The sequence below is a fragment of the Tachypleus tridentatus genome, chromosome 2 (genome assembly GCF_004210375.1).
Source record: "Tachypleus tridentatus isolate NWPU-2018 chromosome 2, ASM421037v1, whole genome shotgun sequence".
Classification (NCBI taxonomy): Eukaryota; Metazoa; Arthropoda; class Merostomata; order Xiphosura; family Limulidae; genus Tachypleus; species Tachypleus tridentatus.
In genome coordinates, this window is record NC_134826.1 from 154,840,177 (window position 1) to 154,857,132 (window position 16,956).

Consider the following 16,956-nt stretch of genomic DNA (forward strand, 5'->3'; position numbering starts at 1 on the left):
GAGCTGACAAATGTTCTTTATATGCAAAAACGGCTCATTTGGGTTGAGAAAATATTTTACATAGAAGAGCGAACAACGTTTCGACCTTCTTCGGTCATCGTCAGGTTCACAGGTAAAAAAAAAAAAAAAAGCATGGTTGCAAGCAGAAGGTCTCCGTGTCATATTCTCCTCCAAAATAAAGAAAAATAGCCATACTAATCAAATGGAACTGTCAAGGTTTTCAATCAAATGTGAATGACATCAAGGATTTGATTGACTTTATCATCCCAAATGTCTTTCTTTACAGGAAACATTTTTGAAACCTACTAATACAGTCACAATTCGACCAATACTCCTTATACTGAAATGACAGGTCATGTGTGGGACAAGGACATGGGGAGTAGCACTGCTGGTTGATCAACATGTGCCCACCTGGTCCTTGTCATTGAATAAGCCCTTGGAGGCTGTAGCCATTTATATCTCCTTGGGTTGTACCATCACTCTTTGCTTTCTGTACCTTACCCTTGGAAAAAATTATCATTCCTCAAACCTTTATGCCCTCATTGAGCAACTGCCAACCTTCTTTTTAATTTTGGGGGATCATAATGGGGATAATCCCCTCTGGGGTGGTTCTAGTATTGATGTGAGGGGTTGTACTATAGAGCATATGCTCCTGAATTCCAACCTGTCTCTCTTCAATACTGGCTCTTGCACGTATTTTCATGCACCCAGTCAGTCATTCACTGCTATAGATCTTTCTATCTGCTCCCCTTTGCTTTTCACTTACTTTTCTTGGGAGGTTGACAACAATCCACAGAATGATCATTTTCCTATCATATTAGAGAGATTGGCCATGGTCAGAGCCACCTCACCCATGTGCCTCAGTGGAAATTGGACCAGGCCAACTGGCTGTCTTTCACTGCTCTCTTGGAACTTAATCCTGTCATCTATAGATGATTGTGTAACAGCAGTAACTAACTGTATTGTCCAAGCAGCTGCTCAGTGCATCCCCAAAACCTCAACATTTTTCCCACAGCATCCCCACCCTAGGTAGGATACTGCTTGTTCTATAACACAAAAAACTCAGAAATATGCTTGGGATAAAGTTCGTAACTATCCCACACTTTGAAACCGCATTGAATTTCAGCAAGCCCATGCACAGGCTCGTGAATTAGATGTCAAAGCCAGAAGGAATTTTGGATTGATAATACCTTGAGCATTTCTTCAACCACCAGTTCAAAAGTCACATGGGACAAGATCCAGAAGGTGAGTGGACAGTATACTTATGCCCCCTCTCTATCTTAATATTCAATGTCCATGAAGTTGCTGATGCTCAGAGCATTGCCAGTACTTTTGATAAATGTTTTTATCATGTATCTAGCCCTTCAAACCTATTCCCTTCCTTCTTAGCTATTAAAACACGAGTTGAACATCTGCCTCTTTTCTTTTTGACTGATCATCCCTATAACTACAATTGCCCTCTTACACTGGTGAACTCACACTTGCACTTCATTGGTCTGGCAATACATCAGTTGGACCTGATGATATACATTATGAGATGCTATGCCACCTTTCTACTGTCTCTCTTACTATTCTCCTGGCTGTCTTTAACTGGATATGGCAAGAGAATGTCTTTCCTGGTGCTAGGTGCCAAACTATTGTATTCCCTATTCATAAACCTTGGATTGATCCAAAGATTCCTTTGAATTACCGTCCCATTGCTTTGATGAATTGTCTCAATAAGACCTTAGAGAGGATGATTAATGCTTGTCTAGTTTGGTTCCTTGAATCAAACAACCTTCTCTCACTTGCTCAGTGTGGGTTCCAAAGACAACGCTCCATTATAGACCATTTAATGTGCTTTGAAACATCAGTTAGAGAAGCATTTTTGAAGTGAAAACATCTTATTTCTATTTTTTTGATTTAGAGAAAGCTTATGATACAAAATGAAGATATGGCATCTTGTGAGACCTTCACTCATATGGATTGCATAGCAGTTTGCCACTTTTTATTAAGCATTTTTAATGAACTGCTAATTCCAGCTCCATGTGGGCTCAACACTTTCCTGTTTTTCCCACAGGAACTTGGAGCCCCTCGGGCTGTGTTCTGAGTCTCACACTTTTCATTATAAAGATAAATGCCATCATTGAACAGCTGCCCCTTCAGTTGCAAATGGTCTTTTTGTTGATGACTTTCATATCTCATACCAGTCATCAAACATGAAGTTTATTGGGTGGCAGCTACAAACTGCAATCAATCATATACTTATGTGGACCACAGCAAATGGTTTTCAACTTTCTCTCTCCAAAACTGTTTTTGTACATTTCTGCCTCCAATGGGGAATTCATCCAGATCCAGAACTTTGTATTGATGATGCTGTACTTCCTGTCATCCCTGAGGCAAAGTTATTAGGTCTTATATTTGACTGTAAATTAAACTTCATTTCCCATATCAAGCAACTTTGTGTCAAATGTGTAAGAGCACTGAACATCTTCTGTGTTCTCTTTTCCACCTCTTGATTGAGCAGATCAATACTCCATGTTTAAAATTTATCATGTCTTTATTCGATCCATACTTGACCATGTGTCTATGGTTTATGGTTCTGCCAGAACCTCAGCAATGAAAATGCTGGATCCTATCCACCATCTGGGGCTGCGGCTAGGCTATGCATTGGTTACAGATTTTTAACCCACCACTTCCTTTTATCTGGTACTGATGCACCAATGTGTGGTCTGTGTGGCACTCAGGTCACAATCGTACATATTTTGTTATCATGCCTTTGTTACAACCAAGAACGACGACCATTTTGAACATATTTTTAAGGTAGGTTTGTCCTTGACATTAGCCAATATCGTAGGTGATACTGGTCACCTCACTCATGTTTTTACATTTTTAAGAGCCATTGGCCTTTTCAACTTAAGGTTTTTATTGGACTATACACTATTTTAGCATGATTTCTTTCACACATTTTAATTTTATTTTGACCTGAACCCAGGACTAGAAAGGCCAACTTCAGGTTACTGACAGCAAGTTTGAACTTAATGCTTCAGTCGTCCTGGCAAGTCTTAATTTTACGTAATTTATGTATTTTTACCTTAATTTCCTTATACCATTATAGTGTACTACATCTTAATTGGCACAGATAACCCAGTAACTTTGTGCCAATAAACATGAAATACCTACCTACCTAGAACAGTTTTGTTAAAATCTTTCTGTATAACTAAATTACATTGTTACTAACTAGAACAGTCTTGTTAAAATCTTTCTTTGTAACTAAATGTACATTGTTACTAACTAGAAGTCTTGTTAAAATTTCTCTGTATAACTAAATGAACATTGTCACTAACTCGAACAGTCTTGTTAAAATCTTTCTGTATAACTAAATGTACATTGTTACTAACTAGAACAGTCTTGTTAAAATCTTTCTGTATAACTAAATATACATTGTTACTAACTAGAACAGTCTTGTTAAAATCTTTCTGTATAACTAAATGAACATTGTCACTAACTAGAACAGTCTTGTTAAAATCTGTCTGTATAACTAAATGTACATTGTTACTAACTAGAACAGTCTTGTTAAAATCTTTCTGTATAACTAAATGAACATTGTCACTAACTAGAACAGTCTTGTTAAAATCTGTCTGTATAACTAAATGTACATTGTTACTAACTAGAACAGTCTTGTTAAATTCTGTCTGTATAACTAAATGTACATTGTTACTAACTAGAACAGTCTTGTTAAAATCATTCTGTATAACTAAATGTACATTGTTACTAACTAGAACAGTCTTGTTAAAATCTGTCTGTATAACTAAATGTACATTGTTACTAACTAGAACAGTCTTGTTAAAATCTGTCTGTATAACTAAATGTACATTGTTACTAACTAGAACAGTCTTGTTCAATTATTTTTGTACAACTAAATGTACATTGTTACCAACTGGAACAGTCTTGTTAAAATCATTCTGTATAACTAAATGTACATTGTTACTAACTAGAACAGTCTTGTTAAAATCTGTCTGTATAACTAAATGTACATTGTTACCAACTGGAACAGTCTTGTTAAAATCATTCTGTATAACTAAATGTACATTGTTACTAACTAGAACAGTCTTGTTAAAATCATTCTGTATAACTAAATGTACATTGTTACCAACTGGAACAGTCTTGTTAAAATCATTCTGTATAACTAAATGTACATTGTTACTAACTAGAACAGTCTTGTTAAAATCATTCTGTATAACTAAATGTACATTGTTACTAACTGGAACAGTCTTGTTAAAATCACTCTGTATAACTAAATGTACATTGTTACTAACTGGAACAGTCTTGTTAAAATCACTCTGTATAACTAAATGTACATTGTTACTAACTAGAACAGTCTTGTTAAAATCTGTCTGTATAACTAAATGTACATTGTTACTAACTAGAACAGTCTTGTTAAAATCTGTCTGTATAACTAAATGTACATTGTTACTAACTAGAACAGTCTTGTTAAAATCATTCTGTATAACTAAATGTACATTGTTACTAACTAGAAGTCTTGTTAAAATCTGTCTGTATAACTAAATGTACATTGTTACCAACTGGAACAGTCTTGTTAAAATCTGTTTGTATAACTAAATGTACATTGTTACTAACTAGAACAGTCTTGTTAAAATCTGTCTGTATAACTAAATGTACATTGTTACCAACTGGAACAGTCTTGTTAAAATCATTCTGTATAACTAAATGTACATTGTTACTAACTAGAAGTCTTGTTAAAATCTGTCTGTATAACTAAATGTACATTGTTACCAACAAGAACAGTCTTGTTAAAATCATTATGCATAACTAAATGTACATTGTTACTAACTAGAAGTCTTGTTAAAATCTGTCTGTATAACTAAATGTACATTGTTACTAACTAGAAGTCTTGTTAAAATCATTCTGTATAACTAAATGTACATTGTTACTAACTAGAAGTCTTGTTAAAATCTGTCTGTATAACTAAATGTACATTGTTACCAACAAGAACAGTCTTGTTAAAATCATTCTGTATAACTAAATGTACATTGTTACTAACTAGAAGTCTTGTTAAAATCTGTCTGTATAACTAAATGTACATTGTTACCAACAAGAACAGTCTTGTTAAAATCATTCTGTATAACTAAATGTACATTGTTACTAACTAGAAGTCTTGTTAAAATCTGTCTGTATAACTAAATGTACATTGTTACCAACAAGAACAGTCTTGTTAAAATCATTATGTATAACTAAATGTACATTGTTACTAACTAGAAGTCTTGTTAAAATCTGTCTGTATAACTAAATGTACATTGTTACCAACAAGAACAGTCTTGTTAAAATCATTATGTATAACTAAATGTACATTGTTACTAACTAAAATCAAATTGATAAACTTTACATCAACATCATCCAAAACATTTGTTATTAAAACAAATGATGTAAGTCGTGTATGAAGCTAGATACATCTCTCATATTGCAGCTGTCCTAATGAACCTGGAGTTCTGTGTTTAATGTTGTACATATATTATTATTATACATTCTACTTTACTTTCATGTAGAAGTTATTATAATTACATTGCTTAAACTCATTTTTATTTCTTAGATATTATTTCATGAAAATGGAAGTGTCAAAGGAATTGCTACCAATGATGTTGGAATTGCAAAAGATGGCTCACCAAAGGTAGAGTACATTATAATGTGTTTAAGAATTTATTATGGAACATGTTGTAATGGCAAACTGCTGTAGAGTACAGACTGGCAACATTACAGTCAGTTTATAGATTTATTATAGAACATACTATAACAACAAGCTGCTCTAAAGTACAGACTTGTAACATGGAATCAGTTTGAAGATTTTTAATAGAACACCTTGTAACAACAAACTGCTGTAGAGTACATACTGGGAACATTACAGTCAGTTTAAAGATTTATTATAGAACATACTGTAACAACAAGCTGCTCTACAGTCAATAGATTTATTATACAGACTTGTAACATAGAGTCAGTTTGAAGATTTTTAATAGAACACCTTGTAACAACAAACTGCTGTAGATTACATACTGGGAACATTACAGTCAGTTTAAAGATTTATTATAGAATGTACTGTAACAACAAGCTGCTCTAAAGTACAGACTTGTAACATAGAGTCAGTTTGAAGATTTTTAATAGAACACCTTGTAACAACAAACGGCTGTAGAGAACATACTGGGAACATTACAGTCAGTTTAAAGATTTATTATAGAACGTACTGTAACAACAAGCTGCTATAGAGTACATACTGGGAACATTACAGTCAGTTTAAAGATTTATTATAGAACGTACTGTAACAACAAGCTGCTGTAGAGTACATACTGGGAACATTACAGTCAGTTTAAAGATTTATTGAAGAACATAGCGTAACAACAAGCTGCTGTAGAGTACAGACTGGCAACATAACAGTCAGTTTATAGATTTATTATAGAACGTACTGTAACAACAAACTGCTGTAGAGTACATACTGGCAACATTACAGTAAGTTTATAGATTTATTATAGAACGTTGTAACAACAAGCTGGTGTAGAGTACTTATCAATGTTGTATTCTGGTGTTAAATAAGGTTTACCATATACTATTCAGTAATGTACTTATCAATGTTGTATTCTGGTGTTAAATAAGGTTTACCATATACTATTCAGTAATGTACTTATCAATGTTGTATTCTGGTGTTAAATAAGATTTACCGTATACTATTCAGTAATGTACTTATCAATGTTGTATTGTGGTGTTAAATAAGGTTTACCTTATACTATTCAGTAATGTACTTATCAATGTTGTATTCTGGTGTTAAATAAGGTTTACCGTATACTATTCAGTAATGTACTTATCAATGTACGGTTAAATGTTTACCGTATACTATTCAGTAATGTACTTATCAATGTTGTATTCTGGTGTTAAATAAGGTTTACCGTATACTATTCAGTAATGTACTAATCAATGTTGTATTCTGGTGTTAAATAAGGTTTACCGTATACTATTCAGTAATGTACTAATCAATGTTGTATTCTGGTGTTAAATAAGGGTTACAGTATACTATTGGTGTTAAATAAGGTTTATATACTATTCAGTAATGTGCTTATCAATGTTGTATTCTGGTGTTAAATAAGGTTTACCTTATACTACTCAGTAATGTACTTATCAATGTTGTATTCTGGTGTTAAATAAGATTTACCGTATACTATTCAGTAATGTACTTATCAATGTTGTATTCTGGTGTTAAATAAGGTTTACCGTATACTATTCAGTAATGTACTTATCAATGTTGTATTCTGGTGTTAAATAAGGGTTACAGTATACTATTCAGTAATGTACTTATCAATGTTGTATTCTGGTGTTAAATAAGGTTTACCGTATACTATTCAGTAATGTACTTATCAATGTTGTATTATGGTGTTAAATAAGGTTTGTATTATACTATTCAGTAATGTACTTATCAATGTTGTATTGTAAATGTTTGTTAAAGTAATGTACTTATCAATGTTGTACTGGTGTTAAATAAGGTATACCATATACTATTCAGTAATGTACTTATCAATGTTGTATTCTGGTGTTAAATAAGGTTTTTACTATTCAGTAATGTACTATGTCAGTAATGTACTTATCAATGTTGTATTCTGGTGTTAAATAAGGTTTACCTTATACTATTCAGTAATGTACTTATCAATGTTGTATTCTGGTGTTAAATAAGGTTTACCGTATACTATTCAGTAATGTACTTATCAATGTACGGTTAAATGTTTACCGTATACTATTCAGTAATGTACTTATCAATGTTGTATTCTGGTGTTAAATAAGGTATACCATATACTATTCAGTAATGTACTTATCAATGTTGTATTCTGGTGTTAAATAAGGTTTACCGTATACTACTGAGTAACATACCTTTCAATGTTGTATTCTAAAGTGTTAAATTAGGTTTATCAAATACTACTGACCAATGTACCCTTCAATGTTGTATTTGGGTGTTGAATAAGGTTTACCATATACCAATGACTAATGGTACCTTCAATGCTATATATTCTGTGTTAAATAATGTTTGCCCAATACTAATGACTAATGTTACCTTCAATGCCATAGTCTCTGTGTTAAATAAGGTTTGCCCCATACTAATGACTAATGGTATCTTCAATGCCATTATCAGTGTGTTAATTCAGGTTTGCCCCACACTACTGACTAATGTTACCTTCAATGCCATAGTCTCTGTATTAAATAAGGTTTGCCCCATACTATTGACTAATGGTACCTTCAGTGCTATATATTCTGTGTTAAATAAGGTTTGCTCTATACTATTGACTAATGGTATCTTCAATGCTATATATTCTGTGTTAAATAAGGTTTGCTCCATACTACTGACTAATGTTTCCTTCAATGCCATTATCAGTGTGTTAATTAAGGTTTGCCCTAATATACTGACTAAAATACTAACAACATCAGTTTAGATGAATTTGTTACAGTTCTTTCCAATTTGAAAGCCACGAAAATTGTGAATGTTAGAAAGAACTGTCTGCTTTTTCACTTTATTAGTCAATGTTTTTTGGGTTCATTATTTAGTTCGTTACTTCCATTAGTATACAATATGTGGACTTAAATGTCCTTGATGATCCACAGAAAAACAAAAGAAGATTGGAAGAGTATTTTATTTCTTGTTTTCTATGTTTATTCTTTATTTGTTGTTATAAAAGTTTTGGTTTGGTTTTAAACTTTGCACAAAACTATACAAGAGGTATGTGTGCTAGCTGTCCCTAATTTAGTAGTGTAATACTAGAGGGAAAGCAGCTAGTCATCACCACTCACCACCAACTCTTGGGCTACTCTTTTACCAATGAATAGTGGGAATGACTGTCACACTGCAATGCCCCTCAGCTGAAAGGGTGAGCATGTTTGATGTAATGGAGATTCAATCTCGCGACCCTCGGATTACGAGTCAAGTGCCTTAACCACCTGGCCATGCTGGGCCTGTTAAAAAAGTAACAAATTTTAAAACTATGTTAGTTAAAAGAAGATTAGGTAAAACATGTGACACATACAAGCAGCTCATAGTAGCTCGTAGATAACAGCATAATGTGAGCTGCACATTATCCAAGTGATTTGCAACCTATAATGGTGTGGAAGGTAATTAAATGTGGTTCAAAGGGCAATACAACAATAAAATTTAATTATAAATAGATGTATACTGTTATGAGTTTAAAGCTACTGATGATAAACCATAGTAGTGTCATTTACAAGTTGAAGTCATTCTAGAAAGAAAATATTGTTATTTATTTTGTTTTTGTTTTTTTTGGTGGTTTCAAGATCAGTCAAATTGATCAATCCTGTTTTGAGTTAGGGAAGAGAAAATAAGAGATAAAATACAAAGTTTCACTGCAGATAAACATTTGAAATGTATTTAAGCATTAGGGATTACACTAAGGAAACTTGAGATTTTTGAGATAAGGAAAAGTATTTTTAATCTTAATGTGAAAGTTACTAGACTAGATAAAACAAATATTCCACGTATTCATGGAAAAATCTGTATTTTAGTTTATTAAAAATACTTCACTAAAAATGTGATTTTCTTTTGTGAAAGATTCATAATGTTAATTGAAATACTGCCAAATTTTTGTGAAAGTTTGAAAGCTAGAATTATTAAATCTACAAAGAATTTGAACAAGTACAAAGAGGTCACATGATAGGTGAAATAGACTGAGCCTGTGTTGAGAGAGTTAATAGATTTTATATCTGTACTGATTTTACTTGATACATTATGTCAGAGGTGAAGTACACTAAAGTACACCATGTTGTAATATTACTTAATACACATTACTGACAACTGCTCTTAACAACTTAGGTCAGGGATATAGTCCACTCTGATAATGTAATTGCTTACTTTTACTGACAGCTGTTCTTTATGATATGTGTAAGGGGTATATTACATTTTCATAGAATATTGCTTAATACATTTTACCATAACTGCACTTGATGACTCATGTGAGGGGTACAGTCCCTCCCTGACAGAACATTGATAAACTTTACTACAATTGTTCTTTATGATGTATGTGAGTGGTACTGCCAACCATGACAGAATATTGTTTAATACATTTTACCATAACTGCACTTGATGACTCATGTGAGGGGTACAGTCCCTCCCTGACAGAACATTGATAAACTTTACTACAATTGCTCTTATGATGTATGTGAGTGGTACTGCCAACCATGACAGAATATTGTTTAATACATTTTACCATAACTGCACTTGATGACTCATGTGAGGGGTACAGTCCCTCCCTGACAGAACATTGATAAACTTTACTACAATTGCTCTTTATGATGTATGTGAGTGGTACTGCCAACCATGACAGAATATTGTTTAATACATTTTACCATAACTGCACTTGATGACTCATGTGAGGGGTACAGTCCCTCCCTGACAGAACATTGATAAACTTTACTACAATTGCTCTTTATGATGTATGTGAGTGGTACTGCCAACCATGACAGAATATTGTTTAATACATTTTGCTAAACTTGATAATGTATGTGAGGGGTACAGTCCCTCCCTGACAGAACATTGATAAACTTTACTACAATTGCTCTTTATGATGTATGTGAGTGGTACTGCCAACCATGACAGAATATTGTTTAATACATTTTGCTAAACTTGATAATGTATGTGGGGGTACAGTCCCTCCCTGACAGACTATTGCTTAATAGAATTTACTAAAGTTCATGACATGTGAGGGGTGCAAACCACTATGACAGAAGTTTGTTTAAAGCACTTGACTGACAGTTGCATTTGATGATGTATGTCAGATGTATGTTCCATTATGATAGACTATTAGTATATACTATTTTAGTATAATGTTAACATGAAAGTGTATAATTGATATTTTTCAAAATTCAGATAATTATTTGAAGTATAAAAAAATAAGACATCATAGGTATTAAATTCATCATAGTACAATGGTTTTAGTTTATTGTTTTAGTAGTATTTATAAAATTATGTCTGTCTACTTAATTTGTTTTAGTTGTTTTTGTAAAACAATATCTGTCTACTTAATTTGTTTTAGTTGTTTTTGTAAAACAATATCTGTCTACTTAATTTGTTTTAGTTGTTTTTTGTAAAACAATATCTGTCTACTTAATTTGTTTTAGTTGTTTTTGTAAAACAATATCTGTCTACTTAATTTGTTTTAGTTGTTTTTTGTAAAACAATATCTGTCTACTTAATTTGTTTTAGTTGTTTTTATAAAATGATGTGTGTCTGCATAATTTCTTTTAGTTGCTTTTATAAAATATCTGTCAACATAATTTGGTAAATTTCAGGACACGTTTGAAAGAGGGATGGAGTTCCATGCCAAGTGCACAGTTTTTGCTGAGGGTTGTCATGGACATTTAGCAAAACAACTATATAAAAAATTCAACTTAAGAGAAAATTGTGACCCACAAACATATGCAATTGGTTTAAAGGAGCTCTGGGAAGTTGATCCGGCCAATCATCATCCTGGGCGAGTGGAACACACAGTTGGTTGGCCACTTGTAAGAAACTTTGACTCATAAAAGAGGATATCAGTTAGAAGAACATGTAAATAGTGATGTTATTCAATTTAATATTCATATGTGCAAAGACATAGAATAATTTTAACCATGTTTAACAAGTACAGTCATGTGAAAAAGTTAGGACACCCTATGAAAGCCTGAGTATTTGTGTAACATTTTTGGATATATAGATATTTAATCTCAATTTCAACAACACTGAGAGATTATAGGAATATAACTAAACAATTAAAACTGAAGAAAAGTCTTTTCAAGATCTACTGTAAATGTAATTCTACAAAAATGCATATTCTAACTGAGGAAAAGGTTAAGACAGCCTACCCCTAATAGCTAGTGTTACCCCCTTTGGCTGAAATAACTGCAGTGAGACGCTTCTTGTAGCCATCTAACAGTCTCTGACATCAGTCTGAAGAAAGTTTGCCCCACTCCTCAATGCAGAATTCTGTCAGCTGTGAGATGTTTGAGGGGTTTTTTGCATGTACAGCCCATTTCTAGTCATCCCACAGCATCTCAATGGGATTAAGATCTGGGCTTTGACTCAGCCATTCTTCTCCATTTCTTAGTTTTCAGCCAGTCCTTGGTGGACTTACTGGTATGTTTTGGGTCATTGTCGTGTTGCAGGGTCCAGTTCTGCTTCAGCTTTAATTTTCATACAGATGGTCTCACATGAACCTCAAGCACCCTCTGATACACAGTGGAATTCATGGTGGATTCTATGATTGTGAGCTCTCCAGGTCCTGCTGCAGCAAAGCAGCCCCAAACCATGACATTTCCACCTCCATGCTTCACAGTTGGTATGAGGTACTTTTCCTGGAATGCTGTATTTAGTTTATGCCAAACATGTCCTCTGTTCTGTTGTCCAAATAATTCAATTTTGGGCTCATCTGTCCAAAGAACATTATTCCAGAGGTCCTGGTATTTTTCTACATTCTCTCTAGCAAACTTCAGTCTGGCCTTGATGTTTCTCTTAGAGAGCAAAGATTTTCTCCTTGCATACCTCCCATGCAAGTTAAACTTGTGCAGTCTCTTTCTGATTGTAGAGGCACACACTTTCACATCAACAGTAGCCAGAGCCTGCTGTAGGTCCCATGATGACATGTTAGGGTGTTTGGAGACCTCTTGGGGTTAACTTGCTTGGACGACCAGACCTGGGCATGTTGGTAGTTGTTTTGAAAGCCCTCCACTTGTTGACTATTTTACAGACAGTGGAATGGCTGATTTCAAAATCTTTTGTGATCTTTTTAAATCCCTTACTAGACTCATAAGCTGCTACAATTTTCTTTCTGAAGGCCTCAGACAGCTCTTTTGCTCTCACCATGGTGCTCACTCTCACTTCAACAGTCAGGAGCACACCAAACTAAATGTCTGAGGTTTAAATAGGGCAAGCCTCATTCAAAATGCTTTTTCCTCAGTTAGAATATGCATTTTTGTAGAATTACATTTACAGAAGATCTTGAAATGTCTTTTCTTCAGTTTTAATTGTTTAGTTATATTCCTATAATCTCTCAGTATTGTTAAAATTGAGATTAAATATCTATATATCTAAAAATGTTACAAAAATGCACAGGCTTTCATAGGATGTCCTAACTTTTTCACCGACTGTATATTCCTCATTTAAGAGTTATTTTAGCCAGATCTGCCTGGCATATTCCAGACATAGAGTAATTTTAATCAGATCTGTGAACTCTCTATCAGATCTATAATAATTGCTAGATCAATCAATATGACAGAGATCTATAATAACACTATGTAACACAAATTTTGTTCCTGGACAGTATGTGTTATTTCTTAATTGCTTATGTTGTAAAAGTACTGAAAATGGCCGTTATTCCTTTCAAACGTTGCTTTTGTGACCTGGATAGTGAAATGTAGAAAATAACCTATTTTCTATGTAAAAACGGGCAAATTTGCACAATTCATTTACATAAAGTCTGAATAAAACAACATATGAATCGAGATTTACATGTATTTATACTAAAATTATACAAAAATATTTAGAAGTGAGTAGTTTTTCGAGATTTAGAACTGTAATGTAAATCACTTTCACGTATCAGTCCCCAAATATAGTTTCCCATCATGTTTTTGTTATACGTTCCCAGGTCACAAAAGCAAAGTTTAAAGAGAAAAATAGGTCTTTTCCATTTACTTTAGGCATAAGCAACTGGGAAATAACACTTTCTACCCAGGAACAAGAAAAAGTAAAAATTTTGTTACATAGTGTAATTGTTGTCTGATCAACCAGTATCATAGAAATTAAAAATAATTATAGCCAAATCAACCAATGTGATACTGATTAAAAATAATTATAAATCAGAATTTCCCAGATCTAATATAATTGTAACCATGTATGATCAGTATAATACATTAGGATATCCTTTTGTCATATTGTAACAGTTTGGGTCAGGAATATTTATTTATGTCTTATGTTTTCTATTTCTGTCTCACATTAAAAGTAAATGCTATTTCAAATTTTATGTAACTATTTCTTTTCTTCTCCTCTATCCAACCCCCTGTTATTTGTTCAAGTTAGTAACTTCTTTGATATTGTTCACTTTACTGAAGGAAAGAACTGCATATGGAGGATCCTTTATTTACCATATAGATGAAGGACAGCCACTAGTATCAATAGGCTTTGTGATTGGTTTAGATTACCAAAACCCCTACCTTAGTCCATTTAAAGAATTTCAAAGGTTTAAACTTCATCCACATATTCGAGCAATACTAGAAGGTGGAAAAAGAATTGGCTATGGTGCACGAGCACTAAATGAAGGAGGGTTCCAAGTAAGATATTTGCTCTGTCTTAAAAGGTTTGTAATAAAGTACATTAAGATTTATAATACCTTACTGACAAGTAAAATATTTTGTCACAGTAAACCATCATTTTGATTTTCTCTCGGTTAACAGCGATAGTAGTAGAGTAAAATGTTATGTAGTTACTCATAGATCATCAAGTTTCATGGTATCTATATAAAGCAAGCCATGATTCTTCTGTCTATCATAAATAAGAAAGTAAAATCTCATTCTTCTTGCACCTGTCACTTTCTTACCAATGGCTTTTCAACTACTGTTAGTCTATTGTTTCACTCTGCTCAGTTTTTTCAGATTAATCATGATAATAGAATTAGTTTCTTAATATGTGGTAACCTAACAGAGCAGATTAATGATGATAAAATAAGCTGGGTAATGCAGAATAATCTAGCAGGTCATCAGAGCATATTGGTGATAGGGGAAAGTCTGTTAATGAAGGATAGTCTCACAGAGCTGATTAGATTAGATTAATAGTGATAAGCAGATAGTATATAAATGCAGGATAATATGACAAAGATGCTTATTTAATTTGGTAATACAGAATACTCTAACAAAGTTGACCTGTTAATTTGTTAATACAGGATACCCTGAAAGAGTTCGCATGTTAATTTGTTAATTCCAGATACTTTAACAGAGTTCAACAGTTAACGACTTTATACACAATAAATACTCTGACAGAGTTGACCAGTTAATTTGTTAATGCAGGATTGTCTGACAGGTTTACCAGTTAATTTGGTGTACAAAATTCTCTGCCAGAGTTGATCAGTTAATGTGTTAATACTGAATACTCTGGTAAAATTGATCTGTTACCTTATAAATACAAAATACCCTGACAGTGTTGACCAGATAATTTGTTGTACAAAATACTCTGGTACAATTAATCAGCTAATTTATTAATACAGGATACTCTGATGCAGCTGATCAGTTAATTTCTCAATACAGGATACTCTGACAGAGTTGACCAGTTAATTTGTTGTACAAAATACTCTGGTACAGTTAATCAGCTAATTTATTAACACAGGATACTCTGATGCAGCTGATCAGTTAATTTATCAATACAGGATACTCTGACAGAGTTGACCAGTTAATTTGTTGTACAAAATACTCTGGTACAGTTAATCAGCTAATTTATTAATACAGGATACTCTGATGCAGCTGATCAGTTAATTTATCAATACAGGATACTCTGACAGAGTTGACCAGTTAATGTGTTAATACAGGATACTCTGACAGAGTTGACCATTTAATTTGTTAATACAGGATACTCTGATAGAGTTGACCATTTAATTTGTTAATACAGGATACTCTGATAGAGTTGACCAGTTAAGTTTTTAATACAGAATACTCTGATAGAGTTGACCAGTTAATTTGTTGTACAAAATACTCTGGTACAGTTAATCAGCTAATTTATTAATACAGGATACTCTGATGCAGCTGATCAGTTAATTTATCAATACAGGATACTCTGACAGAGTGGACCAGTTACTTTGGTAATACAGGATACCCTGACAGAGTTGACCAGTTAATTTGTTAATACAAGATACCCTGATAGAGTTGACCAGTTGATTTATTAATACAGAACATCCCAACAGAGTTGACCAGTTGATTTGTTAATACAGAATACTCTGATAGAGTTGACCAGATCATTTGTTAAAATAGGAAACCTTGACAGAATAACCAGTTAATTTGTTAATGCAGGATAGTCTGACAGAGTTGACCAGTTAATTTGTTGTACAAAATACTCTGGTAAAGTTGATCAGTTAATTTATTAATACAGGATACTCTGATGGAGCTGATCAGTTAATTTATCAATACAGGATACTCTGACAGAGTTGACCAGTTAATGTGTTAATACAGGATACTCTGACAGAGTTGACCATTTAATTTGTTAATACAGGATACTCTGATAGAGTTGACCATTTAATTTGTTAATACAGGATACTCTGATAGAGTTGACCAGTTAAGTTTTTAATACAGAATACTCTGATAGAGTTGACCAGTTAATTTGTTGTACAAAATACTCTGGTACAGTTAATCAGCTAATTTATTAATACAGGATACTCTGATGCAGCTGATCAGTTAATTTATCAATACAGGATACTCTGACAGAGTGGACCAGTTACTTTGGTAATACAGGATACCCTGACAGAGTTGACCAGTTAATTTGTTAATACAAGATACCCTGATAGAGTTGACCAGTTGATTTATTAATACAGAACATCCCAACAGAGTTGACCAGTTGATTTGTTAATACAGAATACTCTGATAGAGTTGACCAGATCATTTGTTAAAATAGGAAACCTTGACAGAATAACCAGTTAATTTGTTAATGCAGGATAGTCTGACAGAGTTGACCAGTTAATTTGTTGTACAAAATACTCTGGTAAAGTTGATCAGTTAATTTATTAATACAGGATACTCTGATGGAGCTGATCAGTTAATTTATCAATACAGGATACTCTTACAGTGTTGACCAGTTAATTTGTTAATACAGGATACCCTAACAGAGTTGAGTGGTTAATTTATTAACACAAGATACCCTGACAGAGTTGACCAGTTAATATTTAATACAGGATACTCTCCTGGAGTTGA

General features: G+C 33.1%; 1 protein-coding gene across 6 annotated transcripts in view; it reads left to right on the forward strand.

Annotated features, from left to right (window-relative positions):
* Positions 1 to 16,956, forward strand: part of LOC143245414 (electron transfer flavoprotein-ubiquinone oxidoreductase, mitochondrial-like) — a 52,346-nt gene that overhangs the window by 15,395 nt on the left and 19,995 nt on the right. For all 6 annotated transcript variants that reach the window (XM_076491741.1, XM_076491742.1, XM_076491744.1 and 3 more), the window contains exons 7-9: positions 5,591 to 5,668; positions 11,326 to 11,538; positions 14,119 to 14,337. In XM_076491741.1, coding sequence (XP_076347856.1) covers positions 5,591 to 5,668; positions 11,326 to 11,538; positions 14,119 to 14,337 — 510 coding nt within the window. The remainder of the gene's footprint in view (positions 1 to 5,590; positions 5,669 to 11,325; positions 11,539 to 14,118; positions 14,338 to 16,956) is intronic.